The sequence below is a fragment of the Ornithodoros turicata genome, chromosome 7, assembly GCF_037126465.1.
Source record: "Ornithodoros turicata isolate Travis chromosome 7, ASM3712646v1, whole genome shotgun sequence".
In the NCBI taxonomy this organism is placed as follows: Eukaryota; Metazoa; Arthropoda; class Arachnida; order Ixodida; family Argasidae; genus Ornithodoros; species Ornithodoros turicata.
In genome coordinates this window covers 7,510,285-7,538,281 of record NC_088207.1, presented here as the reverse complement: position 1 = coordinate 7,538,281, position 27,997 = coordinate 7,510,285, and the positions used below count along the sequence as shown (strand labels likewise).

The 27,997-nt window shown below is 44.3% G+C and overlaps 2 protein-coding genes across 2 annotated transcripts in view; one reads left to right on the top strand and one right to left on the bottom strand.

Annotated features, from left to right (window-relative positions):
• On the bottom strand, window positions 1-23,824 carry LOC135400184 (vacuolar protein sorting-associated protein VTA1 homolog). The gene is made up of 7 exons (XM_064631921.1): window positions 23,697-23,824; window positions 23,289-23,383; window positions 20,457-20,584; window positions 19,792-19,867; window positions 13,941-14,067; window positions 10,852-11,112; window positions 1-678 (listed from the first exon to the last, which is right to left on the bottom strand). Exons 1-7 carry the CDS (start codon window positions 23,803-23,805, stop codon window positions 533-535), a joined length of 942 nt encoding a protein of 313 aa, XP_064487991.1. The 5' UTR covers window positions 23,806-23,824; the 3' UTR covers window positions 1-532.
• Window positions 23,825-24,025: 201 nt separating this feature from the next.
• The window catches only part of LOC135400181 (pre-rRNA-processing protein TSR1 homolog), an 83,395-nt gene continuing 79,423 nt past the window's right edge, over window positions 24,026-27,997 (top strand). The window contains exons 1-2 of the mRNA XM_064631919.1: window positions 24,026-24,156; window positions 24,349-24,419. Coding sequence (XP_064487989.1) covers window positions 24,042-24,156; window positions 24,349-24,419 — 186 coding nt within the window. The 5' untranslated portion in view covers window positions 24,026-24,041. The remainder of the gene's footprint in view (window positions 24,157-24,348; window positions 24,420-27,997) is intronic.

Sequence of the window (27,997 nt, the reverse complement as noted above, 5' to 3'; positions counted from 1 at the left end):
TCGATTCTTATCTTGTCCTTTATTGCATCGAGAGGGCACCAATTTACAGTGTGGCAGAATTGCACGGGTGAACTCGCTCAACAACATGTGTGAACAGACGTGACAGGCACAAACTTCTTTTCACTCCACCTTTCAGTGCAGAGCAGGGCTATATCTTGAGGATAAAAGTTAAAATTTAAAAAAATCACAATATAAAAGCCCAGATCCATCTTGTAACATCAACGCTAAGAATTATTTGACCACACTTCAAAAAATATCTTTTTTGTGCAGCTGTACAGTTCACATGTGTAGAAGCTAGAAACATTCATCTGAGGTAACTTAACGGGATACAATCACATACCTCGGCAAATAAATCAAAATGTGTGTTGAGGGCAGAAGTGTTACAGCACAGAGAAACTCGTTCACAAATACAATAAGACTGCACAAACCTGACGGAGGGCAACACTGAATGGCATTTACTCTGTTGATCTATTCGCACTGACAATCGAGAACATGCAACTCGATCGGCGCGAGGCAGTGATCAAACCGGATATTATTCAGACCCTGTGGTGAGTAGCCTCAATGCCTTCTGAAGGTTGTCAATAGCAGTACCAATGTCTTCGTACTGAAGAGCACTTCCCGCATACTTGCAATACTTCTGAGCTCGGTGGAAATCTTCCGGTTGCAGAGCCACCCCATCTAGAAAACCAACCAGTCATTCTTAGTCGCAGCAACCTCATTTAGAACCCAATTTTTGGGAAGACAAGCGAGTCTCATTAAGTTCTACACAAATCTTAAGAAAAATCTCGAGATTTCGTGGTCCTGATACAACAGCAACGGTACACTGACTGGGCTTTATTTCCAGGCCCTATCGAACAACAACTTGTGCTGGAAGCCATATGAGAAACTCGAGTCTCAGATGTGACCCACTCGTGAAAAGTGTTCAGCTGCATTTTGGTGGCACTTGGGCATTTCCAAAGTTAGGTACTGTTACGAGGTGGAAAGGGGTGTAGAGCTTGTTATGTTGAGCTTATTAAGAGTTAAATAAATGCTTTGTCCCCTCCTTCCTCATCCCCAAAAGCTGGCAAATCATATAACGACCGCACGCAGCTTGCATGTCCTGTCAGTTGAATGAGACCCCTTGGTAAGTCGTCGGAAGGCCGATGCCACGTAGTGTAACTGGTTAACATACCAGTTCGATACGCCTTACGCATAAGTGCGCGCCATCTATATGTGGAGACGGAGACTACGTTTACGCGCCATGTTTGCGTGAAGCTGCCGGTGGTTTCGGTTCTCGCCACATCGCTTATCGCCAACAACGCGGCATCTCGAGAGGTTGACCGGCAACACCCCCATTACTACTGCGTGCCACTGTGCGCACAAAACGGCAATATTGGCATCAACACCAACAAGGTCACCCTTCTGTTCGCTATTAGTGCCTCTAAGATAATTAAAAATGTACGTGACACGTTCACGGTCAGAACATGCTTAGGTTGCATTTGTTTCGCATGTCACGGGACGACAGCTTCTTTCAGAAGTAGGTCTACACTAAACATGAGCTACAGAGGACTTCATTTATGTGCAGGAGTGTTGAATTTGCAGTGGAAACGTGCTGCAAGACCAGCATTTAGAAAATGATTGGGAAAATTAGCTTTGTGCACTGTCTCTCTTAGTGGCGTGTGCCCGTTTGGGACGTTGTTGCTATAATTACTTTTGAAAAGGAGCTGCGTATCAAACAGATAACCAAGTACGACACATCAGATTTCACAGCAAAAGCAATGTGCTCCAGGTGTGCTGTTCCCCTTGCATCATAAAGAAAGCCGACATAACTTGAACGCTGTCATTGTGTTAGTTAAAAGCAAAGTGTAATCTGAGCAGTTACTTGTGTAGTTAGATAATTATGTTAATAAAATATTTTGAACTACTTGAACGAGAACAGCAAGTTGGGCTAGATGGAATGTACTAAACAACATGGTAGCAGTACACGAGGAACAGGAACGACGAGAAGAGGACAAGCGCACAGTCAAAACTAAGTTTATAAACTAAGTTTATTTCAAAATAGCATAGCCAGGGAAAAAAAAACAGCAACACAAAGGCCATTTGTGTCATCACGAAGCGGGTCATTTGTTGCGGTAATTAATTGGCTTCAGTATACATATTTTCGTCGTGGCTGGTCGCGGCGAAGCGCAAGAGGGCGTTCATTGGTGTAAGGACGTAATTCACTGGTGGATAAGTGAGTGCAAAAGCATCCTTAAGAAAGCTTATGGGGAATTTTTGTTCGCAGGGTTCCCGTAAACCTCGTTAAATTTTTACACGAAACAAGTACAGTCAAAGTTCTTTACAACAAACCCCACGGGGCCGCGGGAAATATTCGTTGTAAAGGTGACTTTGTTAAAAAGGAATGTGCATCAATATTATAGTCTAGGCTGTCCGCACTAGTCACGATGCTATTATATATGTGCGTAAACGGACGTGGATGGAAGTGGCGTGAACGACCACGGGGTCGTAGCCAAAATGAAGCTTTAGGTGTACTACTTCCATTCACAACTTCCTCCACAACACGTCAATATATCAACGCAATTTCTGAACACAAGCTTTACGTTCTACCTGCGGCATGGCGTATCACGAACCACGAGGACGGACATGTCGTAAAGGTTTGTTTACGTTACGCTTCGGGGAAACGATGAGCAGTGTCGCTATCGTCGCGGGCGATAAGGTTCTGGTTTCGGAATGCCAAGCACCGTAGAGCGATCCCTACGACTGTGAAAACTGCAAATTCTTTTCCGTGATGGTGCACCTCCGCTGTTGCCGTATTCCCTTTCAAGCTTGGCCCGGTCTTTTAGGAACGTTGACAGAGTGGGTGCGCTGATTCTGAACTCCCTGGCTACGTCGCATTTCTTTCTTCCGGTGTCAATCGCGTTCAAAACGGCCATTTTCTCCTCCAGGGAGAACTGCTTTCGTGTCGTGGACGCTTTCTTTGTAGCCATCGCGGATGACTGGCGATCTCTGGCAGACTAGCCTTATGAACACCGGTCAGCTTCTCCCCCTTTTTAACATGCCCGAAAGAGTGATTAACCTTTATCTCCAGCACGTGTTATGCCCCATTAAGCCCGGTCAGCACCCCAGCAGTCAAAATTCCAAAACCGTCTGTGGACCCTTCTTTTTGCTATTCATATGCGGTCATCTCCAATAGTGACTCAGAAGGGCACATGACCTCCGCCCGCGTCTTCCGCTAATCCGTTCACAAAACCGCACGTATGCCGAAAACGAGGATCGTGGCGTGACTCATGCGCAGGCGGCCGAACGACGCTGTGCGTCTCATTGTGTGCTTCCGGAACTTCGTTGTATGCGTCGTGCGCTTCGCCTATCGGACCGAAAAATAACTTTGTTATTTCGGTAGTTTCGTTGTAAAGGAATTCGTTCTAAAGGTCGGATTTATACATTGGCCCTATGGGGCTCTGACGGGACCATGAAAAACTTTCGTTGTAACGGTATTTTCATTATAAAGGCGTTCGTTGTAAATGACTTTGACTGTACAGGCGTGTTCTCCCCGAGTTTATCTAGGGAATTACACATTTTTTAAGGCCTTACGCGATCCACCAATTTTTGGCGAACTAAAGTTTCTCAAATTTTCAATACGTGGGAGACTATGGGAGATGCAACAAAGTCGCTTCACTCGGCCCGCCCGCCCGCGATATTTGGGCCAAAATGATGCTATTCCCTAGAGTAGAAGTGTGAGAATTGATTCCAATCAACAAATTTGACGAGCTTACTGCAGTTTTCCAGATCCCTGCAAATAAAAATGGCTTCGTCGTGCGCTCAAATGTTCGGCATGCTTGCGCAGATTAGTATATTACTTCCTTAGAATGCACACAAAAAAGAAAAAAAAAAGAAAAGCGAAGAAAACAATTTTGGCATGGAGCAGCCAACCCTCTACGGAAGTGAACGTTAACTAGATTGCACGTGTCCGCCTTAAACCTGATTTCTCCCCAAATTCTAATCGAATATCACGTTGTGTCACGAAACTGTAGCCTTCAAATTGCCGTGACTTTTCCAGGTTTTCACCGACTAATTCCAACAAATTCCCTCACCAAAGTAAAAGGGAACTTGGCGCTTGCTGCTAGGTTTCTATACAGATCCCTCATAAAACGGATCATTTATTGAATATTAGTGATGTTGCCCTACTTATCTGTCTCCGAGCTCGTCGTATTGGCGAACTTGCGGCAATGGTGCTGCTGTGTTGCCGCTCAATTACAGATAGACACTCGCGCTTCGCCACACATACTCGTGCCCTCTGTCCGCAATTTTCCCTTACATCTCAAACGGACGGGGACAGAACAACTGCTTTACTTGCAAATGATAAACACTAGCACACAATGAGGCCTGCACATTGGCGTCACGTTTGGTCACGTCACGTAGGGAAATATATTGTCGCGTCTGTGACGCATTCCCTATACCACGTGGCTCAAAGGTGGGTCAATCCACGCCAAGTGATCCAATGATGTTGCTCGACCATCACGGATTTCAATTAAAAAATTCTGGGTGATTGGTGGGGCCTCTGATAGATACGTCACTAAATATCAATCCAAAATTCTGAAGAGTTTCGCCGCTAGAGGGCTCCAAATATCTCGCCGTGACCAAAAACCATGTTGACTTTGGTAGCCTAGTGCTCCGCTTCTACTAGGCGTAGAAAGCTGAAATATGGAAGTAATGGCTCCGAAACAGGTCTCCTCGAAATGAACTAATCGTCGATGATGTGGAGCAACCGGTGGCAACAGTAGCGTCTTTGCAAGCGAAGCGAGAACTTACAAACTTCGACAATTTTTATTTAAAAATTCGCTGCGGCTAGAGACGCGAAATTTCACAGCGGGACAGTGCACAGAAAGAACTTCATGGAGAAAAATTATGATCGCCATCCTCAGCAATTTTAGATCAGTAAAAATTGCGTAAAGCTACGAAAAAACTAAAAAAACTCATATTTCAGGACGATTTTTCTCCATGTCCCTAACGAGGTAGGAGAACGCGACTTTCACAGAAATGTAGACGATGATGTCCGGAATGCGTATACCAAAAATTAGAAAAGTACTTTTTGTTAAAACGAAATTATGATTTTTTTTTTTTGACGACGTACTTTGCACATAGAGTCCGCACCGCGATCACGACTGGTCGCTACGGGGCAGCGCTGGAGAAGGAAATAGCAAAGATTCTGGCAATTATCGAAACAAAGGGACGAATTATCTTTGTTATTAAGCATTAATTAAGCACGACGAGCGTTGCACAGTTTCAGTCTACCCTATTCAGGGTGTTGAACGTTTCCATAGAGCCCTGTCTTGCTGCTTGCCAAAATGTCACCGACGTAAGTCTTTGAGCTGTCGTGACATGTGACCTATAGAGTATAAATATTCTGGAATACACATATGACTGTCGATGTTGGGCTGTTAAGAATAGACGCAGTGCTTCGCAGACAGCGTGGTATGGAAGGGCTGCGTTTCCGCCGTCCTCAGCTCTCCCATCTTCGTGGTTTATGGTGCACACCTATGATAGGCAAGGGTCATTGTTTTGTCAAGGGATGGTTGAGATAAGGCAGGTTGACCTTGTCTGGTTTATGACCGCGGCCTTGCGACAGGCGAAGCAAGCTTTCTTTTTCGGTAGTGTCAATCACGACATGGAACAGGATGCGATGTCTGCACCAGGTCCGAGTGGCGGATGTCCCCAAAGGCAAGTATTGTCTCAGTTTCCGTACGTTTTTTCCTAGCTTACTGTTGTTTAATGTAATATATTGTTCATCCTTTCCGCCGTGTTTGGTAACATGCCATACTGTATTGTGCAGCGTCTCACCATCCCACTACCACTTCGAGCTTTGTTTTATTTTATTTATTTTTTCTCTCTCTTTCGCAAATGTCGGGGACGTCACAATATTCTGCAGTTTTGTGTACAGTGTGCTACACGTGCGTTTTGTGTACAGTGTGCTATTTTTCATGCAGGCAAAGTAGCAACGTTCTGTCGCCATGTAGCTTCGGACCCCTTCGCTGTCACAAGGGCAATTTCGTAGCATCAGCCAGTCTGCAGGATTTCGGAGACCTGAGCAGCAGGACGCAAAGGATAGTGTGCCTTCGATGAAAGTGCAAAAGAGAGGACGTAAGGACTATCTGTAGTCACCACCTCTACCTGTATACGAAGGGGTATACAATTATGCTCGCGTCGAAAAACTGCGTCGATCCGTTTGACGTCCACAAAAAAAAGAAAGCCAGGGGAACAAACGTGATCACCAACAGCCTTGCGAGTTCGGCTGCTGGCCTAAGCCTGGTTCCTGGCGACAGATTGTGCCCCAAATGCTACATGAAAGCCAAATCGTCGCGTCTGGACCCGGCACAAGCAAGCCCAGAGTGCGCCGTTCCACCTGTAGCATCGTCTGCTGTTGAAGAGCTTGAACACCTTAGCCTTCTCAATGCTTCATTCGCTGCCTTAGGTGAAAGTCCGGTCACACGGAAACTTGCATTGAGCAGAAGGCAGGCGTACGCGAAAAGGAAATTGGAACAAGCCCGTAAGACGCTTCAAGCAAGACTTCAGTCTTCCCTAAGGGTCAACATTTCCGACGTGAGCGCTGAGCAAGGTGTCTCATCTGATTACGGGGCACTGCTACGTGAACTGAAGGAAAAGTTCCAGAAGGAGAAGTCTCGGTCCAAGCAAGTAGCCATCCTTACTCTAGCGCCACATTCATGGAGCCGCCAAAAGGTTGCCAAGTACTTCGGTGCCAGTGAGAGAATGGTTAGAGCCGCAAAGAAGCTACGCAAGGAAGAAGGCGTTCTCTCGGAGCCTGGTGCGAAGCTCGGCAGGAGAATTAGCGAAGATGTGCGAGCATCCATAGCATCCTTCTACGAGGATGACAGAATATCTCGCAGCTTTCCTGGAAAGAAGGACACAAAACACGGACATCAAAAGAGAATGCTGCTCTCGAACTTGCGGGAGGCTTACGAGATTTGGAAGCAAGAGAATCCGGGTCTCAATGCTGGCTTCTCAACATTTGCACAATTACGTCCACTGTGGTGCGTACTAGCAGGGGGTCCAGGAACACACACCGTTTGCGTGTGCGCTTACCACCAAAACGTCAAGCTGATCCTGCATGCCCTCGGAGTAAAAGAAAGCTACAAACAGTTGCTTAGTATGGTGGTTTGCGACATGCAAAAAGAAGAGTGTATGTATGGGTCGTGCAGTATGTGCCGTGGCGTTGACACTTTGCGAGACTATTTTGAGGCGAACGTCGAATGTGATGAGGACCTAATAGGGGACGTTGCGTTCAAACAGTGGGTGCCTGGTTTTCACACAAGACTGGAGACTATGATACTTCCATATGAGGATCTCCTAGATCGTCTAGTAAAAGACATAAAAGACCTCAAAATCCATCACTTTGTGTCGAAGGAGCAGGCGCGGTACTTGCAACATCTGAAACGCACGCTTCGTCAGGACGAAGCTATTGTCTTGATGAACTTCTCCGAAAATTACAGTTTTGTAGTTCAAGACTCCCCCCAGTCATTTTATTGGCACGACAGTCAAGCTACGATTCATCCAATAATTGTTTACTACCGAGACCAGCAAAAGGGAGATGATGGGTTACAGCACAAGACGTACGTCATGCTATCGGATTCACTTTCTCACGAAAATTCTACGGTACACACCTTCCAGAAGATCTTCCTACAAAGTTTCACAAAGGACTTTCCGCGTATTGAAGCAGTATCCTACTTTACGGACAGTGCGGCATCACAGTACAAAAACAAAAAGAATTTTGTCAATCTTTGCCATCACCAAGGTGACTTCGGTATTCGCGCCTCATGGCACTTTTTCGCGACTTCGCATGGAAAGGGACCATGCGATGGCATCGGTGGAACACTGAAAAGATTTGCAGCCAAAGCAAGCTTGCAGAGACGGTTTGAGAACCAGATCTTGACTCCTCACGATTTGTACAAGTGGGCAAAGGAGAATATGAAGAACGTGATTCCGGTATGGGTGCCGAAGAACGAAATCGAAGCGGAAGGCGAGGTTCTTTCATGGAGGTACAGCAAGGCCATCACTGTGCCAGGCACAAGAACATTTCACTGCTTTGTTCCTTTAACACGGTCCAGCATCGCTGCAATGGCAACGTCCTTCTCAGTTGAAAAAACAGTCTTCCGCGTTTTCGACGGATAGATCATACTTTGCAAAAGACAATATTGTGGACCAGTGAGTGTGTTGACGTCTTAGTGTCATTAAAACTTGTTGTTGCAGAAATCTCTACTGGAAAAGCACAGGATAAACATATCTGACAGTCTATTCTTGCTTCCCCGTGTCGCAACTTCCTGCGCTTAGCCGCTACTGTCCTTCGGCTCAAACAGGGCAGTGGTGGGAAAATAGCAGCAGGGTCTTTCCTTCGCTTAAAGTATTCTATCAGAGTTCCTTTCCCCTCATGATTAAAAAAAAATGTCGGTTGTTTTACTATCTCTGCATCAGTGCTGCCGCGTGGAGTCATTACGAGTCCCGATCGGGGTGTGGACTCTGTGCAAAGTACCTCGCATGAATCTACGGAAATGTTAAATGCCCTGAAGAGTGCTTAATAAATGCTTAATAACAAAGATAATTCGTCCCTTTGTTTCGATAATTGCCAGAATCTTTGCTATTTCCTTCTTCAGCGCTGCCCCGTAGCAACCAGTCGTGATCGCGGTGCGGAGTGTGCAAAGTACGTCGTCCAAAAAAAATCATAATTTCGTTTTAACAAAAAGTACTTTTCTAATTTTTGGTATACGCATTCCGGAAACCATCGTCTACATTTCTGTGAAACCCGCGTTCTCCTACCTCGTTAGGGACATGGAGAAAAATCGTCCTGAAATATGAGTTTTTTTTAGTTTTTTCGTAGATTTACGCAATTTTTACTGGTCTAAAATTGCTGAGGATGGCGATCATAATTTTTCCCCATGAAGTTCTTTCCTTACCACCAAAACGTCAAGCTGATCGTGCATGCCCTCGGAGTAAAAGAAAGCTACAAACAGTTGCTTAGTATGGTGGTTTGCGACATGCAAAAAGAAGAGTGTATGTATGGGTCGTGCAGTATGTGCAGTATGTGTGTGTGTGTTTTTCGTAGATTTACGCAATTTTTACTGGTCTAAAATTGCTGAGGATGGCAATCATAATTTTTCCCCATGAAGTTCTTTCCGTGCACTGTCCCTCTGTAAAATTTCGCGTCTATAGCCGCAGCGAATTTTTAAATAAAAATTGTCGAAGTTTGTAAGTTATCGCTTCGCTTGCAAAGACGCTACTGTTGCCACCGCTTGCTCCACATCATCAGTTCATTTCGAGGAGACCTGTTTCGGAGCCATTACTTCCATATTTCAGCTTTCTACGCCTAGTAGAAGCGGAGCACTAGGCTACCAAAGTCAACATGGTTTTTGGTCACGGCGAGATATTTGGAGCCCTCTAACGGCGAAACTCTTCAGAATTTTGGATTGATATTTAGTGACCTATCTATCAGAGACCCCACCAATCACCCAGAATTTTTTAATTGAAATCTGTGATGGTCGAGCGACATCATTGGATCACTTGGCGTGGATTGACCCAGGTGCTCTAAGGCTGTGCGTGACGTCACGCGCACGAGCCTAATTTTTATAGACCAAGTACAGTTGAACCTCTCAATAACGAACGTCGATTTAACGAAATCCTCTGTTTAACGAAAAATTTCCGTTGCACGAACGCATCCCTATAGACGCCAATGTATTTTTGCATTCGATTTAACGAAATACATTCGTTTGGTCACCTCTATTTAACGAAATCTCTGGGCTCTTCTGCGCGTGTCTTTCCCCTTCACCACGAAGAAAAGGAGGAGAAACCTTCCCTCTCTGTTGTCCTTACGCAAGTTTTTGTTGGTTACTTCGGTTGTCACGTGCTGTAGGCACGAGCGTGCCGACATGTGCGTCTCCGCCGCCGGTAATCGTTGCGCCGACGCTGTTTCGAAACCGGCGCGAGGGTCTCTTCGCACCTGTTTTCGGACAAGAAAACACGCATTGCTGACATCTCGCGAAGTCTAATTTGCTTGTGTTGATGAAGACGACAGTACGTTGCGGTTTTGTGCCTTTTCATTACTTGTTTTTGTTCGCGCCGCTGATGCTGACGGTGGTAAAATGGGCATGATGCCGCTGCCGTTCAAGGTTCCATCGGCGCAGACGTCTACGTGACATGTACCCGTTTCTCGTTCTTTTCGGCGGTGTACGGTTGTTCTTTCCGGACGTCATGAGTGCAAGTGAACCAACCAAGAAACTTCGATACGCGATCGCGTAGGAGAAAGCAGTCGAGGTCATCCGGAGTTACGAAGGTTATGAATGCTCAGAACGATATTGTGCACAAATTACGCGTTACCTAGCGTTATGTAATGAATAAAGCTTGATATTTTGTGCCCTTCTTACCTTAGTACCTGTTTTATGACAAATGACGTTTTGCGGTACGCGCGGCGCTGGTAGTGCGGCGGCCATCTTTGTTTAACTTGGCGTGTTCCATTTAACGAATATCTCCATTTAACGAAACAAAGAGCCAGCATTTACAAATTCGTTATATAGAGGTTCAACTGTAATCACGAATTCCCAAAAGCAGCACACTCTTCCTGGAAACCTGTCAGATAATCTGCTTCTGCTGATAGCAAGGATGGGAATGTGGAAATGTCTGGCAACAAGGTAAGAGAATGTGTTGAGGGTGAGAGTGGGTCCCTATGCTGGATCCTGCTGCTGGTTCCTTTTTTTTAGCTCTACCATCATTCAATTGAACAACCGGTCCTCATAACTCAAGCATGTCACATTGTGGGCACTCGTGCCATAGTAGGTTTTCAAATTGTTCTCTTTAGTTTGGTCAACTTACTAGAGGCAGCAGGTAGGTCTGCAGCTGCGAGAGAGGGTGACAGTTGGCTCGCATTGCTGGGTGTAGATGGGGGTGCCTGCGCTCCTGGGATGGGAACAGTGAGTGAGGGAGCATCTCCACTCCACGCACTTCCACTGCTTGTACTGGGTGGTGCGTGGGGTTCACCTGGTGGCACATAGAATCCCTGTGGAAGGACCGGAAAATCTGTACCTGGGACCTGCGCTGGGCCATTGGCAGGGCTCTGCCCAGCCCCTCCTACAGCTGAAATGCAAGATATAGCCTTTTCATGTCTCATATCTCGCAGTTATTCTATAGTGCATCATTTCAAATGAGCAGAAGCTGCTCCTTTTAAGAGGCAATATCACAGGATGCCAGTGGGGGGGCAACACGACCACACAGGATGTGACCACGGTTGTTCTTCACCTGGCCTCCCTTCAATGCCACTGCAACAGCTGGAGTTCTATACTATGTGGGAATGCTCAGAAGGCCCATGGATGAAAATGAAGCAAATTCAATAATCGCATCATCTTTCTGTTCCTTCGAGAGTATGGGAGTAATCAAATGTTAGCAATATAGGCATTAGAATTGGAAGACTCATTATATTTGATTCAAGATGTTGGATATACGGTTGAACCTCCAAGTAGCGAACGTCAATTTAACGTATTATTTCTGTTGCAAGTACGTATTGCCACGAATCATCTTCGAGAAACTTCCAGGGCAAGCACGAAACGGTACATCTCATCCAGGCGCATGCTAAAGAAGAAGCAAGAAGCTTCCATACACATCGCCTGCTCTCTGGGAAACGCACATGCTGTTTCCGGACCTTTCGGCGCGACGCTTAAACGCTTGTGTGCTCCAAGCTGGAGCATTCATTCTTTGGACTCAGTTGTGTTCAGAGAGCTATCACTCTTGTGTTTTTGCTACCAAGTAGTTTAATAAATTGTTTGCTGTTTATTCGACGACTCGCCGGCCCATTTCGCTTCGTGACAGTATACATACATTTCCCCATACACGCCAATGCATTTCTGCACTCGATTTCACAAAGCTTTTTCTATAGACATGTTCTATTTACCGAAGCCCATAGGCAGCAGACACCCATACATGCTTTCACGCTCTTGCTGTGGGAACTGCGCAATTGCCCCTCTGTTACATTCGTTTAGCAAATTTCGTTTCCAGTGGTGCCTCGTGAACAGTGCGACCCAAAAAGCCAAGGCTTTGCCAGTTGATGAGAAACTTGCGATAATCAACGTCGTGTCCATGGCCAAAAAGAAAAATTGTGTTCCTAACCGCGACTTACGAACATCATGCGCTCACCATGTCAGAATGTATGGTTCACACAAAACTTACTTTTTCGTACGCTCCTGAGCGGCAAGCTGACGTATGTACTGAACGTCGGTATGTACTGAATATTGTGTGACATTCATTAATTAGCGTGTGTTCCATGCATTTATGCCAGTCTTGTGACAGCGTAGCATAGAATGGGTCAGCCCTTGGGCCATTTTTTCTGGACATACCGTATTTTTAAAAATCTAAGGTGACCCTCAAGTTCAGAGTACATGATTTTGAACAAAAAAAGTACGGTAAGTAAGAACAAAAAAACGGAGCTACGGAGCCACGGCTGCAGCGAGTACGTATTAACGAGGTTTCACTGTAGTGGCGGCGGCCATCTTTGTTTCACTTCGCATGTTCCATTTAACGAATATCTCTATTTAACGAAGCAAAGTGCCAGCATTTACACATTCGTTACAAAGAGATATACACTGAGATATGCCCAAGCTGTGTCGGGTGGAGTACGGCCACAGCTACAGCATTTATGCTGTTCATGCACACAAAATAGCTGAAAAAGCAGATTTGCAATCCGGTCTACATATTGTCGTATATTAATCCGGTAGGAACATCGACAGGACGTATATTAGTAGACGTCACAATGCCTCACAAACACGTCCAATGGATGTGACAAATGTCCAACAGGTACATCCAGAGGACATGCATGTATACAGTTATGGACGAGCTTCCAACGATCCATGGAGCATCTATGGAATGTAACGTGGACATATCTGGATATCTACTAGACATCCCAAATGTCCACTCTGTACCACCTTCTGGATGTCGATTAGACGTTTTTGGTTTACTGGGGCATTCCATATGTATAACGATGTCGGACGCTGTCCTGTGCACGTAACCTCGCGACAAAAATAGCCACGATAAGATGCCGTAGAATCTCGATGATATGAATATCATGGGGTAGTGGAAAAAAATTCGTATCATCCGAAATTTGTATCAAAACAATGAAACCAAAATCAAAAGTGAGGCAAGAAAATAGACAGCGACTGTTCATTTTCTAATACTATCAGTGAAAGATGTGGTTGGTATCGCTTTTGTGTCTCCGTATTTGGCCAACGCTGCTCAAATTCGCGAGTTGATTCAAAAGGCCCAGCACGTGCCTTCCACCTGGGACTCCCGTGACAGTGTCCTAAAGCACGCTTCTCCTAAAGCATATTAAGCGTTAGGTGAAGCCGACTCACGGAAGGGTAATGTTGCCAGAAGTTGTCCTGATGTGTTCCCTGGTTCCCTTCACGAGATTTAGTCGCTGTTTTCCCAAGCCAGTGCGATGTCATACAGCTTCGCATTTTTTTAGCATCTGTTTCGTTTTCTTTTGCTACACAGGGGGTGGCGTGCCACTTTTCGGGGACACGCTATTTAGGTCAACCCTCGTTTAACGATGTTCCCCGTATAACGATGGAATTCGCGATTACCATCAATATCGTTATACGCAGGTTTCATTGAAATATGTAGAATATTCCGCGAAAAACTCAAAGCTCTGAGGGAAACAGCAGGTTACATGAGACAGGGTCAACACCGCGAAATTTGGCGCAATCGTGGAAAGCTAGGTGCTCCAATAGTGACTCGCTGGAAGGTCGCCAGGGAGTTTTTGAGACCCATGGTCATGACTAGCCATTCGTAGTGTTCGTTTAGAGTTAAAATGCAGTTTTTGTTCTCAGCCGTGCTGCTGAGAATAAGACGAGAGTCTGAGCCATGTTGCTCAGTCTCATATTTCGTAACCTCACACATAGATGTCAACCACTGACCTCCAGCATCTTCTTCAAAGCCTTCGTCATCTCCCTTCATTGGGCCTGGAACTGGCTGTTCTCCATTTCTGAGGCAGCGGTGAATGTATGCAGCTTTCCATTTGGCATACTTGCGGTGATTGACAATCTGAACCACGAAAGAAAGCCACATTTATTGTCTTTGAAAATTTCAATTCCGCGACATCAGGCAAAAAAGGCTGTTGCCCGACACGGAAGCCAGAATTGCGTGTGACTGTTAAGTTAATCATTGTAGATGCTCAGGGTGTCAAACCAAACCGAAAACTGGAAAAGACACTATTTTGGGCAAACTCAAATTGAACAAAACCTTAATTTTCTTTTTTCATTCCAGAGCGAAGCCGAAAAATAGACTTCAAGGTTTTCGATTCAAGGTGAAACGTTGCGCCACCTGCAACTCGAAAGTATGTACCGAAAGGCCAGTGTGACCTATCATCTTCAAACTGGGCTGATATTCACACACTGCCACTGTTCAGTGTCTTAGAACTGATACTTTCATTTTACTAATCTTCAGATGGACTACAACCACCAAGCCCACGTATCCACCTTCTATAGCATCACCTCTGCTACTTTCAAGTTTCCAGGTGGAGCTGCTTGGATCTGTCTCGAAATATCGGATCGAATGGGCGCGCACACATTACTCCTTTTACACCTTTGCCCTTTTTTTTTTTCTTTGAGAAACTTCCACGGCACATGTCTTCAGAACGGAAGAGATTCCTAAAAAAATCTTACGAGTTTGTCCAATTTTGTGAAAGCTGTGGATACTACGAAAAAAAGAAGAAAAAGGAGGCGTTCAGAGCCTCCCACACTCCTAGTCTGCTTCAATTGCGATCGTGTAGACAGGGCGATCTGAAACCATTTCGTAATGAATATCGTGGATTGCGCCTGTGCTAACAGGCCGTCCGTCAGGGTCAGAACCGGTTTGATTTGGTATGAACTATTATTTTCTTTACTCTGGAGCTGAACAGGAGATGAACCATTTTCCTTGACAAACCTTTCCAACAAAAACAAAAAGTTTTGGTTGGACATCTTGGATGCCATATGCAAAGTTTTATCATCGTCGTTTTTTCAATAAATAATATAAACAAAAGAGAATGAGTTAGGATGAAAGGCAATCGTAAAGTTTCCTCTTGAATCCAGGACTTGACTGCTTGGAAGGGCAATGACCCCGAGATACCAACAGTGACCTTGTGGCGGCGAGAGTTCTGGCTATAAATTAAACTAAAAATAATTGGCCGCAAATTTAATGCAAATATTTTACATTGTGACTCGGAGTAATTTTTTCAGGCCTTGTTAGGGTCTGGGCTGTCACTTTAATGGCACAGTACTTTTGATGGTCCATTCTTCACATGACTTTGGCACTTACATTTCACATGACTTCACATGACTTTTCGTGATTAACGCTATTCGAGAGCAATCTGCACAGTCCTATCCTTTATTTCGCGATGACTGGCAGATATCTATTATTTCGGCTTGCTGGTATGCCGCACATTTCCCCATTGCCGCTTGTAGACGTGCTGGTGTTCCACGCTACCCATGGCTTCCTCCCTTTCCTATTTTGTGAAGGCCGCCACTACACTGGTTTGGTGTAAGGGGTTAAAAAGATACTTCGGAACAATCGGTGAAAAAATGGTTGGTGCATAACATCCACAGTATACCTGCCATCAACGTTCTTTCTTTTCTCGTGTGACGAATTATGCCTCAAATAAGCGAGCAAGCAAACCGAAACGGGAATGTGGAGATGAGCATCAAAAACTTTCCCTTCCGAAGGCCAACGCGTTACGTCACCCTGCATGGAGTGGACAAGTAGTATATACCATGCTGGTCGTAGCCACTGCATTACATTCTCGGAACAAAACAATGAACGAAGATTGGGGATCCGATCACTCAGACATGGATGGAAAGAAACAATGGTCGTCTGCTTCCCTGAGAGCCAGAAAACAGCGCAGGAATGATATATGACTAATGCACGGTGCCGTTGGCCAACCAGAGAAAGAAAGAAAGAAAGTACTTCCATCGACGCTCGGTGGGAGCCAAACCTTTTCAAATTTCGAAAGTCGCTTTTTATGATTCCACCTTCGTTTTCGAGTGAGATATTTCACAACTGTGTTCAGTTCGTGTAAATGATTGTTGGAATACCGCAAGCTTGAAATCCATTTGGTTACGAAGTCTCAGTAAGAAGTTCAAGGCAAACCTTGCGGTCAAATTCCTACATGATCACACCCTTCTCCCATGACCTTGCACTTTGCAAGGAGGAATACTCGGTTGTACTAAAGAGACATGTGATAACTGGCCATGTGCATGACACCATGACTCACGGTCTCTCTAGCCTGTATGCAACGAAAAGGATGGCCAGTATGACAGGACAGCGTGAAAACAGTACAGACGAACCGGTACGTATGCGAAAAACTACTGTGGCTTAAGTGGTTATTGCGAGCATTAGGTTTAATGGCACCTCTGTCGGGGACTCGGCTCGAGTACCTTTAAAGCGGAACTACGGCTTACACAGGTACATTTTAACGAGGTTTTACTGTAGCGACTGTGCATCGAATATCGTTAAGGCCCTGGCTTTTCCGCGATTCCACGAAGATGTGCCGAATTCAGGATGCGCAGTCAAACTCTTTTAAAACGAAACTTGGAAGACCACGAAAAAAATTCGTTGCGAAGCTAAAATCGTTAAAGAGGATGTGCATCATATCGCTGCAGTACAAAATTGTAGGTTTATGTAGTACTGTAAAAGCGGTATACTATTAAAAAACCGTTTGGTTCCTTCCTGAAGCACAAAATTTCGAAACGTGTAACTTCTTGTTCATGTTTGAGTAAGAAAAGTAGTGTGCTCTAAAAGGTCAGTCACATTTTTGTGCGTGACACGATACCTAATTCTTTCGTAGATTTCTCTCGCATAAATTCTTCACTGTGCGGCAGTGGACGTCTGTCTGTCGAGCAGGTATCGCATGATGCGCAAAAATGTAACTGAAGAGCATACACCTTACATAGCAGTGCAGAGGAATGACAATGCACCCATTGTTTTGCTCGATTAGTTTGTTTCCTACTACAGTCAAACTCCTTTATAGCGAACACCTTTTTAACGAAAATACCACTACAGCAATTTTTTTTGTGGTCCCGCTGGAGCCCTATAGGTCCAATAATGGACATCCTTTTTAACGAAAATACCTTTGCTGCAATTTTATTTTTGCTGTCCCCTGAGTTTCGTTGTAAAGGAGTTTGACTGTACGTTGAACCTCTATATAACGAATTTGTAAATGCTGACTCTTTGTTTCGTTAAATCGAGATATTCGTTAAATGGAACACGCCAAGTTAAACGAAGATGGCCGCCGCACTACCAGCGCCGCGCGTTCCGCAAAACGTCATTTGTCATGAAACAGGTACTAAGGTAAGAAGGGCACAAAATATCAAGCTTTATTCATTACATAATGCTAGGTAACACGTAATTTGTGCACAGTGTCGCTCTGAGTGTTCATTACCTTCGTAACTCCGGATGAACCTCGACTGCTTTTTCCTACGCGCTCGCGTATCGAAGTTTCTTTGGTTCACTTTCACTCATGACGTCCGGAAAGAACAATAGTACGCCGCCGAAAAGAACGAAAAATGGGTACATGCCGCGTAGACGCCTGCGCCGATGGAACCTTGAACGGCAGCGGCATCATGCCCATTTTACCACCGTCAGCATTAGCGGCGCGAACAAAAAAAAAAAAGTAATGAAAAGGCACAAAACCACAACGTACTGTCGTCGTCATCAACACAAGCAGATAAGACTTCGCGAGGCGTGAGCAAAAAATGTCAGCAATGCGTGTTTTCTTGTCCGAAAACGGGTGCGAAGAGAGCCTCGCGCCGGCGCGACGCACAGCATCGGCGCACCGATTACTGGCAGAGGCGAAGCACACGTCGGCACGTTCGCGCCCCGAGCACGTGACAACCGAAGTAACCAACGAAAACTCGCGTAAAACCAACGGAGAAGGAAAGTTTCTCCTCCTTTTCTTTGTGGTTAAGGGGTAAAGACACGCGCAGGAGAGCCCGGGGACTTCGTTAAATAGAGGTGACCAAACGAACGTATTTCGTTAAATCGAGCTCAAAAATACATTGGCGTCTATGGGGACGCGCTCGTGCAACGGAAATTTTTCGTTAAACCGAGGATTTCGTTCGTTTCGAGGATTCCCCTGTCTGGGGAGAAGGGTCTTCGGTATAGTGCTTCTGATGTCAGTCCCTTAGAGTTACATTTTCTAAGCTTATTCACCAGCTGTCTTTCAGCTGTAGATGTGGGGTTGTAAGGAAACTACTGCCATCTAAAATAGTTTATATCTCATCATCGTAGTCCTTCTTGTTCGTGACAACCGTTCCTTTTCCCTCACCTGCCGGAAGGATAATTATCGTCTTGCCATTCCAGAGATCTTGTATGGCGTTTCGCTCTCCCCTTGATAAGTTCAACTGCAGCGGTTTTGACCTTCTGCAGGGTATCAATTACCTTCTTTCTTATTGAGCCAACTGACACCCTATCGTTCACAATCCTTAGTTTGTCCTCCACGTTTGCAACAATTTAATCTATTGGAACTGATCTTGCTGTTACAACAAAATTCGTACCTTTTGCAAGAGCAGAAAAATGCGGAGGAGGCATACTGGGACAAAGTTTGCGAAGCTTATTATTCGTGCACTGATGAAAGTCTCTCACGTTCTAGAACCTCCGGTTGTTGCAGGGCTTTGATCACTCGCTGGTACTCATCTACACTTATACTAGTTAGGGCCAGACTTTTTCAGGTAATGTTTTTCAGCAACATCGTGGGGTAAATATCGGGTTATATTTTGCTTCAATAATTCGGGTGTAACCGGGTCGAACTGAACCCGATTCATCCAGTTCTGGTTGAATTAAGTTCAGTTCAACCCGATTACACCCGAATCAGTACAATTATAACCAGCTCTAGTTGAATCGGATTGCATCAGGTCTAAATCTTCAGTGTACTCTGCCTAATACACATGACACACTGGTAGACACAGAGTATCAATATTTAGTCTATGCGTCTAAGAGGCCGCAGGGTCTCTGTTTTGACTGTTTGTATGGGCATATTTATGCACTCGTTAGTAGATGGGCAGGTTGGTACATGATCCCTCAATGCAGCGAAACAGGAACAAGGACGGATACAGAAGACACGCTACGAGGGATATTTATGCATTCACGACATCATTTCCACAGTTCTGTGTAAGTTGAGATGACATCAGATCCCCCTGGTCCAGCAGTTTTCGGGGAAATATTGGGTCAAACCCTGTTTTTGCTGATTTGAATCGGGGTAAATATCAGGCATAATCGGGTATAACCCTAAAAAGTCAGGCCCTATTTATAATCCGCTAAAGATTATGCTCCACGATATCCCCGAGTTCAGTAAATGATTCCCTTGTTTTCTTGGTTTAAATAGGCTGTGGTACATGCTGTTGTTTTTTTATCTTCTGATGATGGCAGTCGCATGACTTCCAAACGTCAAGTATATGTTGTTTTTACTTGTTTGTGTCACACCGATGCATTTTTTTACATATATAGTGAATAAATTGCCATGTGATGCTTAGCTACAACTGCATTTTGGACTTTACTTCTACGTCATGCAAGTTAATATTTTATCTTCGTATATCTCTGTCAGTCAAAACGTGCGAGCACTTGTCGCGGAAAATTGCAGAATTTCTTACTCCCTTCCGCAGAATTAGAGATTTTCCGCAGAAGAAAAACCAAACCCTCATGTATCGTGCTGCACAAATACAACTACAGTATGCGACTACAGTCACACAACAATACACGATATCATGTGTAAAAAAAGAAGAAAAAGGTGCATACCTCATCCGTCAGTTCTCCAAACGTGGCCAGAACATCGAAGATGTACCCAGCTGTGTAGAAAGCTTTCACGACGTTCCTTTAGTTAAGGAAAACGAGAATATTTTTAAGGTCAAGACCATGAATATCTGTCTTTTTATGATTTCATTCAAAGTTATTCGAATCTTTCAATCCATTCAAGTTATCGAAATCCTTCTTTCTGATTATCTCCACGAAAAGCACACATTTTTCACTGAAATCTGTCACAATCCTCGACTAGTACAAGATGAGAGTTCCCGAGCATGATATGGAAAGAGATTTGCCTGCTCCACTCTTCTCGGCTTTGTAGAGGTAAGGTGTCTCTTTTTACCCCACCTTTCGGGAAATATTGATGCCGCTTCATGTGTGTGATCAATGGCCCTCTTATAAGTGGCCTTGTGACATCATAATGGATGTTGAGCTGGGGAAGTCTAGAGAGTTCACAGTAAAGTCTGTCTGCTACTCCTATGGCACACGTGCTGAACCTGGCATATAGATGTTAGGGAGGTAAAAACCCCTGTTGTTCCTCACACACATTGTAAGCATTACGGCCAACATGCATTAAAGTTTGCCCCGGGGCGGGGCAGAAGTCAAATACAACATGCACGTGAGCATAGCAGGGATCGAACAGTAGTACTTAAAAAACTTACTTGTTGAAACGAGCCGCTCTGTCCTCCCCATCAGCCCAGAGAAAGAGCTTGAGAGCATAGTTTTCAATGTGGGCCTGGGCAACAACATCGTTGGCTATGGCCTCGTTGTCTCGATTGGCCACTTTCTCCTTCAAAGAAAAACCGATAGTGAGAGAGCAATGCAACTCTTAAAGGAGCCCAGAAAGGCATCTCAAAGATTTTTTTGTTTCCTATGGATTATGAAACGATGTGGCTTGACTTGACAAGTAACACAAATAATTTCTCCGTACAATATTTTTCTGCGAAAAAGATGCGGCTGAACATCGACGCGCGTTCCTGCTCAACTTGTTCTGCAGGGTGAAACGATGAGGAGGAGAAAAAAACATCACCGCCAAAAAAAAATTGTTTTTGGTGGTAGCCCCCTTTCCTTATTTTTTCGTTTCTCACCCAATTCTGGTGGTCCTCCCTGTGTAGCAGACGACATTTCTCCAAATTCAATCAGCAGGCTGTACCATAATGACGTTAAGCGACTCGGTCAACTGGTTGCGGGCATTGCCACTGTTGCGCACGGCTGCAATTTTTCAAGTCGAATTCTGCAATCTTTACGCATTTGTCAAATGAATCACTTCGCATTGTGCATTTTAATATGCACATTAACGGCTTGGTTTAGAAAATGGGTAGTGACTGAAGTGATTTATGTGCTCCTTAAAGGTGTGCTACCATCTTTATGTCACAGTCCTCCAAGATGTGCATGTTGTTGTTACGACCCTTTAATCCTGATTCGTTAAATGCAGCCAAACACAAAATGATAGATCTCAAAATGCACTTGTTTGCGTCCTTCCCAAAGAGGTAAGTACGTAGTCAAAATCTTGGACAATAGCATTTAGTATAAGTGAAATTAGGTGAAAATCACATTCAATTTCTGTTGTGACAGGGGTATAACTATTTAGTAGCTAGGTTAGTTTAACTTGGTAACTGTGCCAGTAAATAGTTACATTTTCGAAAAGTAACTAACTCCAATTCGGTAATTATTTCCACAAGTTAGCAGTGACTGCAACCGAAACAAGAAACAGGTAAATGAGTAGTTTGACTCATATTGAACACAGTGATGGGAAGTACTTGAAGTATCAAGTACTTCACATGTAAATGCAAATTTGATCATTCATTTCAGATCATACTAATGAGTCAGCTGTAAACTATTTGTGTTTTCTGACTAGCACTTGGCAAAAATGCTTGCTACAAACCCTCTAAAGATAACAGTCAAAACATGATTACCTCATCTTTTATCACCACCAAGTGTTGAAACGTCCAGCGATACGATCTAAATGTGTAATCTACTTTAAAGGGACCATGAAAGGATATTTGACGAGCCTACGACCGGTTTCAATTTGTTCCTCTGTACTAAAGCATTCACCCTGTGAAATATGAAGTTGAAAATCCTTCAAATAGCGAAAATATTCTATATTAGCCACGGCCATGAACGGCAGCTGCTGCTAACCGCCTGTGAGGCGAACTGGCCATAGTATCAAACACACGTGATGTTGCTGATTTGCAAATGGTCTTTTGCGAGCAAGCTTCCAAACTTTGCCATGAAATATGTTTGTCTAATTGTTGGGGTAGAGTATCACCCCTGGTGATGAAACTCCACATTCATCATCTGAAAATAAAGTTGATGTTGTTAATTGTTGACACAGAAGCCTACCGTAAGTGTAATGCAGCCGTTGATTGTCGGCATGGTTAGCGGAGCACATTTTCCTCCGAGCATTCTTCTTCATCAGAAAATGACTCTGTCTGAGAGCTTTTGGGAGCTGCTGAGTACGGAACGATTCCCAGACGCTGTGTGAGTCGCCTAATCTCTTCCTCCATCGTTGACAATTTGCGTTCCACCATATTTCTACTGATTTCAACGGCTAATATACAACAGTGTTGTTGTCCAAACCGAAACCATGCATCCACGTGGTCCGGGGTGTATGCTCATGGTCCTCCACAACTGGCTGAGAGGACTGGATGTTGATGATGTAAGCCCGCTTCAAAGGGATGTATCCAGTGGTCATGCTCCACTATTATTGCATGATAATTGTGCCCCCGGTGCATTGAATATGCGTTTATGATAGTGAGGGATCATGAGAATTGTTTCCGGCAGAGTACTCGAAATTCACAAAAATCATTTCATGGTCCCTTTAAGTAGATTTCAATTTGTGTACTTTTCTTCAGTGCTTTCCTTTTAAGTACTGAAGCACCCAACTGGCAACGTAAACGCAAAACTTAGAAAATATCAGTGAAGAATTTCTAAAAAACGTGCTTAGTTCCTTTTTGGCTTGTCTCTTTTGTCTGAGAAGCAAGTCTCCTTCGTTCAGAGACCAGCACGAGAATGTTGCGCACTATGCAGGTGGATAAGCTGAGATATAATAATAGTTTGCATTAGCAGAACTGATTCCGTGCACATGTAAATGCAAATTCGATCATTCATTTCAGCTCATACTAATGAGTCAGCTGTAAACTATTTGTGCTTTCTGACTAGCACTTGGCAAAAATGCTTGCTACAAACTCTCTAAAGATAACAGTCAAAACATGATTACCTCATCTTTTATCACCACCAAGTGTTGAAACATCCAGCGATACGATCTAAATGTGTAATGTACTTCATGAGTACTTCGAAGTACTTTGCCAGGGACATTGTACTTTAAGTACATTTGTAGTATGGTACTCTGTATCGTACTTGAAGTACATCAAGTACTAGGAACTTGGTACCTTACTTTAAGTACAATTTTGAGGTACTTTGCCCATCACGGTCTCGAACAAAAGCGACATTCCATTTGCATTTCTCTTTTAATGGGTGTGCTGGTGGCATACCTGCTCCAACCAGTCCATGTATGCCACTAAGAAATCTCTACTTTCTGACGACGACCTGTCTACCTTCATCCCGGTCTGCAATGCATACAAGCGACCTGTTCAAGAAAATTAGTACAAGATTAATCACACGAAATGCAATGTTATCTCGTCCAGTATTAACTTTCGAACGATCGAGTATGTCACACTCAAAAGTATTCATCGTGCAGAGTACAACGTTCCACTGTGATATGAATACAGACTCCTTATTTTGGACATTTAGAAAGCTTTACACACATGCATGACGTATGACGACTGCGAGATAATGTAACAGAGCTTGACAAAAGACCGTAGCTTGATCGCACATTTGGCTAACACACATGCCAACGTTGTTGGCAAGCTTTCCAAAGTGTTGCATAGCACATTACTTACACCAATATGCCACGACGGGGTCACGTTTGTCATGTTCATTGGCGATTTTAATGTACGGTGCCACAGATTTTAGGCGTTCAGGTAACGCTGGGAGCCGAGCAGCCGCCATACCTACAAAACAAACTCATCACAGCTTGCATAGCCGCGCGACGAATGTGGTTGTTGTTTATTTTGTTTAAAGAAGAACTAAGTATTATAATATTCTAAATTTAGTCTTACCTGTATTTTTCAACAATATAAGGTAACTATATTTATGACAATATAGTATTTGAAATACTGTACGTGTACTATACTTTCTCGACGAAGTGGCGAATCCATGGATGAATCAATCTATTGACTGTAAACATGGCGCTCCACGGCGAAAGCCAGGCTCACCGAGCTGGAGCATTTAAGCAGCAAAATAAGACACATAAACATGGTCGGCACAAGAGCAATCGCTCTTTGGAAACGTTGAACAAAGGTAATTGTCTACTGCTTGTTGGTGCTCAGTGTACGTTAGTGGGCAACGGTAGTGAGTGACGCGATGCCATGTGTCTGTCCAACCATGTGATCTGTAGCGTGCCGCTGTGAAGATATATCCGTTGTACTAGTTGTGACTCGTGCAGACTTATACAGAAAGGCAATACCCAACACATTGTCACTCCAATTTTAGGGAAAGTGAGCCTGAAGGTACTGTCAACGAAGAAGAACCGTCAGATGAGAAAACAGGAGAGACGAAACCAGGTATGGATATTTATGGGTCCAATTCTAGTAGTCCAGGGGCTCCGCTCGGTTCTAACCTTGAAATCTACGCACCTTAATGTCTTTGTCGTAATTCGTTATTGATATGCTGCGATCAGTTTCGCAAACTCCTCAGCAGAACAGTTCGTTCAGACATGAGGCTTCCTGCGCACAAGTGTTGGGCGCAGGAAAAAAAAAGAAAGAAGCATCTGTTGCCTTTCGACAGTTGTCATTCAGAAATAGTCAAGGAAGGTGTCGTGAAATATGCCACCAAATCTTATCTGCCCAAATTCTGTGGGAATTTGTGTAAAGAAAGCTGTCTGTTACACCTAGACAGACTATTCTGCCAGGTACACTACCTCAAAAGTCTTTTACTTACATAAACAATGTAGTTTATTCTTTCCTCTCAGCTGTGGCAAGCAGTAGTGAGACCGTCGAAAACCACACTCGTTGACATCTCTAATACAGCTGTCATACGAACTAATTTAGTGTCGTTTTCAACGAGTGACACTTGCACATAGTGTCATTCGTGTGCTACCACCTACTATAGGTTTTCCCATTCGTTTTAGTGCAAGTGCCATCTGAATTAGTCCATGCTGTTTTTAAGCACTATAACTGTGTATTCACATGAGGGACATCCCCGCAGAATATTCTACAGACATCTAGTGGAAGGAAAAGTAAAAAGCTGCTGACGGGACTTAGTTCTGCTGCATCTTATTTTGAGCATTCGCACGGCGCTGAGATATCAGGAATTGCAGCGGAAGTATAGCAGACGACATCATTGGTCATGTCGTCTGCTAAGGAATATCTTGTGACTGAAGTGTGGTTTGAAGAGCACGGAAAGACATCACGCACGTCATGCAGCTTAGTTAGAAGATAATCCGTAGCAGACGACAGGACCAATGATGTCGTCTCTTATGTGAGTCACGCCTTTTCGTGCTCTTCTAGCAACGCGGAATATCCTGCAGTTCAGTCAGAAGTTATTCTGTAGCAGACGACAGCGCCAGTGGTGTCATCTGCTATGTGAGTCATGCCTTTTTGCGCTCTTTTAACCCCGCAGAATATCCTGCAGTTCAGTCAGAACATATTCTGTAGAAGACGACAGCACCAGTGTTGTCGTCTGCTATGTGAGTCATGCCTTTTCGCGCTCTTTTAACCCCGCAGAATATCCTGCAGTTCAGTCAGAACATATTCTGTAGAAGACGACAGCACCAGTGTTGTCGTCTGCTATGTGAGTCATGCCTTTTCGCGCTCTTTTAACCCCGCAGAATATCCTGCAGTTCAGTCAGAACATATTCTGTAGAAGACGACAGCACCAATGTTGTCGTCTGCTATGTGAGTCATGCCTTTTCGCCCTCTTTTAACCCCGCAGAGTATCCTGCGGTTCAGTCAGAACATATTCTGTAGAAGACGACAGCACCAGTGTTGTCGTCTGCTATGTGAGTCATGCCTTTTCGCGCTCTTTGAACCATGCGGAATATCCTGCAGTTCAGTCAGAACATATTCTGTAGAAGACGACAGCACCAGTGTTGTCGTCTGCTACGTGAGTCATGCCTTTTCGCGCTCTTTTAACCCCGCAGAATATCCTGCAGTTCAGTCAGAACATATTCTGTAGAAGACGACAGCGCCAGTGTTGTCGTCTGCTATGTGAGTCATGCCTTTTCGCGCGGAATATCCTGCAGCACAGTCAGAAGATGTTCTGTAGGAGACGACAGCCCCAGTGGCGTCGTTTGCTATACTCCCGCTCCAACTCGCAATATCTCAGCATCGTGTGAATGTTCAACATAAGCCACGGCAGAACTTCAGTTCCATCAGCAATTTTTTTTTCTTTTCCATCCACTAAAATACTTTACGGGGATGTCCCTGGTGTGAATACACGGTTATAGTTCTTAAAATCACCATGGATTAATTCAGATGGCACCCGGATTAAACTGAGTGGTGTCTGGATTAAATCACATGGCACTAGGACTAAACTGGGCAGGAAAACCTGTAGATTATAGCGACCATGTCACAGGCAGCCCTTCAAGGCGCCGCGTTTGGAGGCTAGCAGTGGTGCTACTCATCGGCCCGGTTATTTCTTCCTCAATTTCTACGATGCTTTTGACTTCAGCTTACCTTAGTATTTTTGTACAAGCGGTGGATGTGCCACGGGAGATGGTTCTTTCTAAAGCTGATTATCATCATCATTCTACGCATTTTCATAGGAGCTGTTACTTTCGTCTGCTACGGTAGTCGTACATCTGCTTCTGCTCCTTCAAAATTCAAATTTCCATATTCCAATCACGATACAGATCTTGCGGGCCGATGAGTGGCGCTCCTAGCGGCTCGCATAGACAGGCTCCTCATAGGGGTTGCCGATTATGACATGGTCGTTATAATCTAGTAGGGTCTCTTAATGACACACACAAGAAAGGCGTTAATGATGTAGCGAGTTACTCGAAGCCACTTCACTTCCGCAGACTGAGTGTGTAGCCTGGAGAGTAGGCTTTGAGGTGCAGGTAAAAATATTGAGAAAAAGCAAAAGCCCCGTAGGCCGGTTTCACGTCAGTTCAGGCAGGGAGCTCCCATCGACCTCCTGGATTTTCATTATTTTTTTATATTTAGAAGCTCATCATACATGATGACCAACAGCGGTAAAATGAATAATTTCTACAGAATAGTTTTCGAGCAAAAAAATTCGAGAAAATTTGGCCCCGAATACATATTTATATACCTTTTACATATACAAAAATAATGAAAATCGAAGAGGTCAATGGGACCTCCCTGCCTGAACTGACGTGAAACCGGCCCGTAGCAACCACAATATTCTAAGATAAGTATTTTCAAAAGTGTGCTTATTTCATTTAAGTGCAGTGTAACACTGTGTGGAAAGAACCTGTAATTACTCTCGTTAGCAACCTGTGAAAACTTTAGAGCCGCAGGTTTTGTATCTTCTTCTTACCCTCTATTCACACGAGTCAGTTTTCTGCTGGCAGCAAGTCAGGAAGGAGTGAGAGGATATCCCACATAAATGACGTCACTACGTGTCTGAAGACGCCCACTCGTCTAACATTCACACGAGTCAGTTTTCCAACGGCCGTCAGCTTGCTGATCCCTTCTGTTTCCGTTTTTGGGCTTGCGTCCGTCTAGTGTAGGATAGACCAATGAAAGAGTAAACTGATTGCATTTGCGCTCGTGGATGATGCAGAGTGCATTCACACGAACAAATGGGCCAAAGAATGGATACTCAAGAAGTGCCGTAGAATGAACGTTTGGACGTGCCATGTGGACAACCCAAACGCCTGTCGGAGTATTTTGAGAATGGACGTTGACACATTTGATTTTATTTTCCACAAATGAAGCGTATCTCGAAGGTGAACACCAATATGCACAATAGCGCGATGGCAAGTGATTGACTGATGATGACGCTGCGATATCGAGCTACAGGTAGGCAATAATTAATTAAGTTAAATCGATTCAATTTTTATTTTCCTTCCGATAGGAAGAGTATCTTCCAGTTTAGTTTTTATACATGTACTGAAAACGTACAAGCAAAAAATTGTGTGTAGTTAAATGTTATCCACCTAAAGAAATCTCAGCGT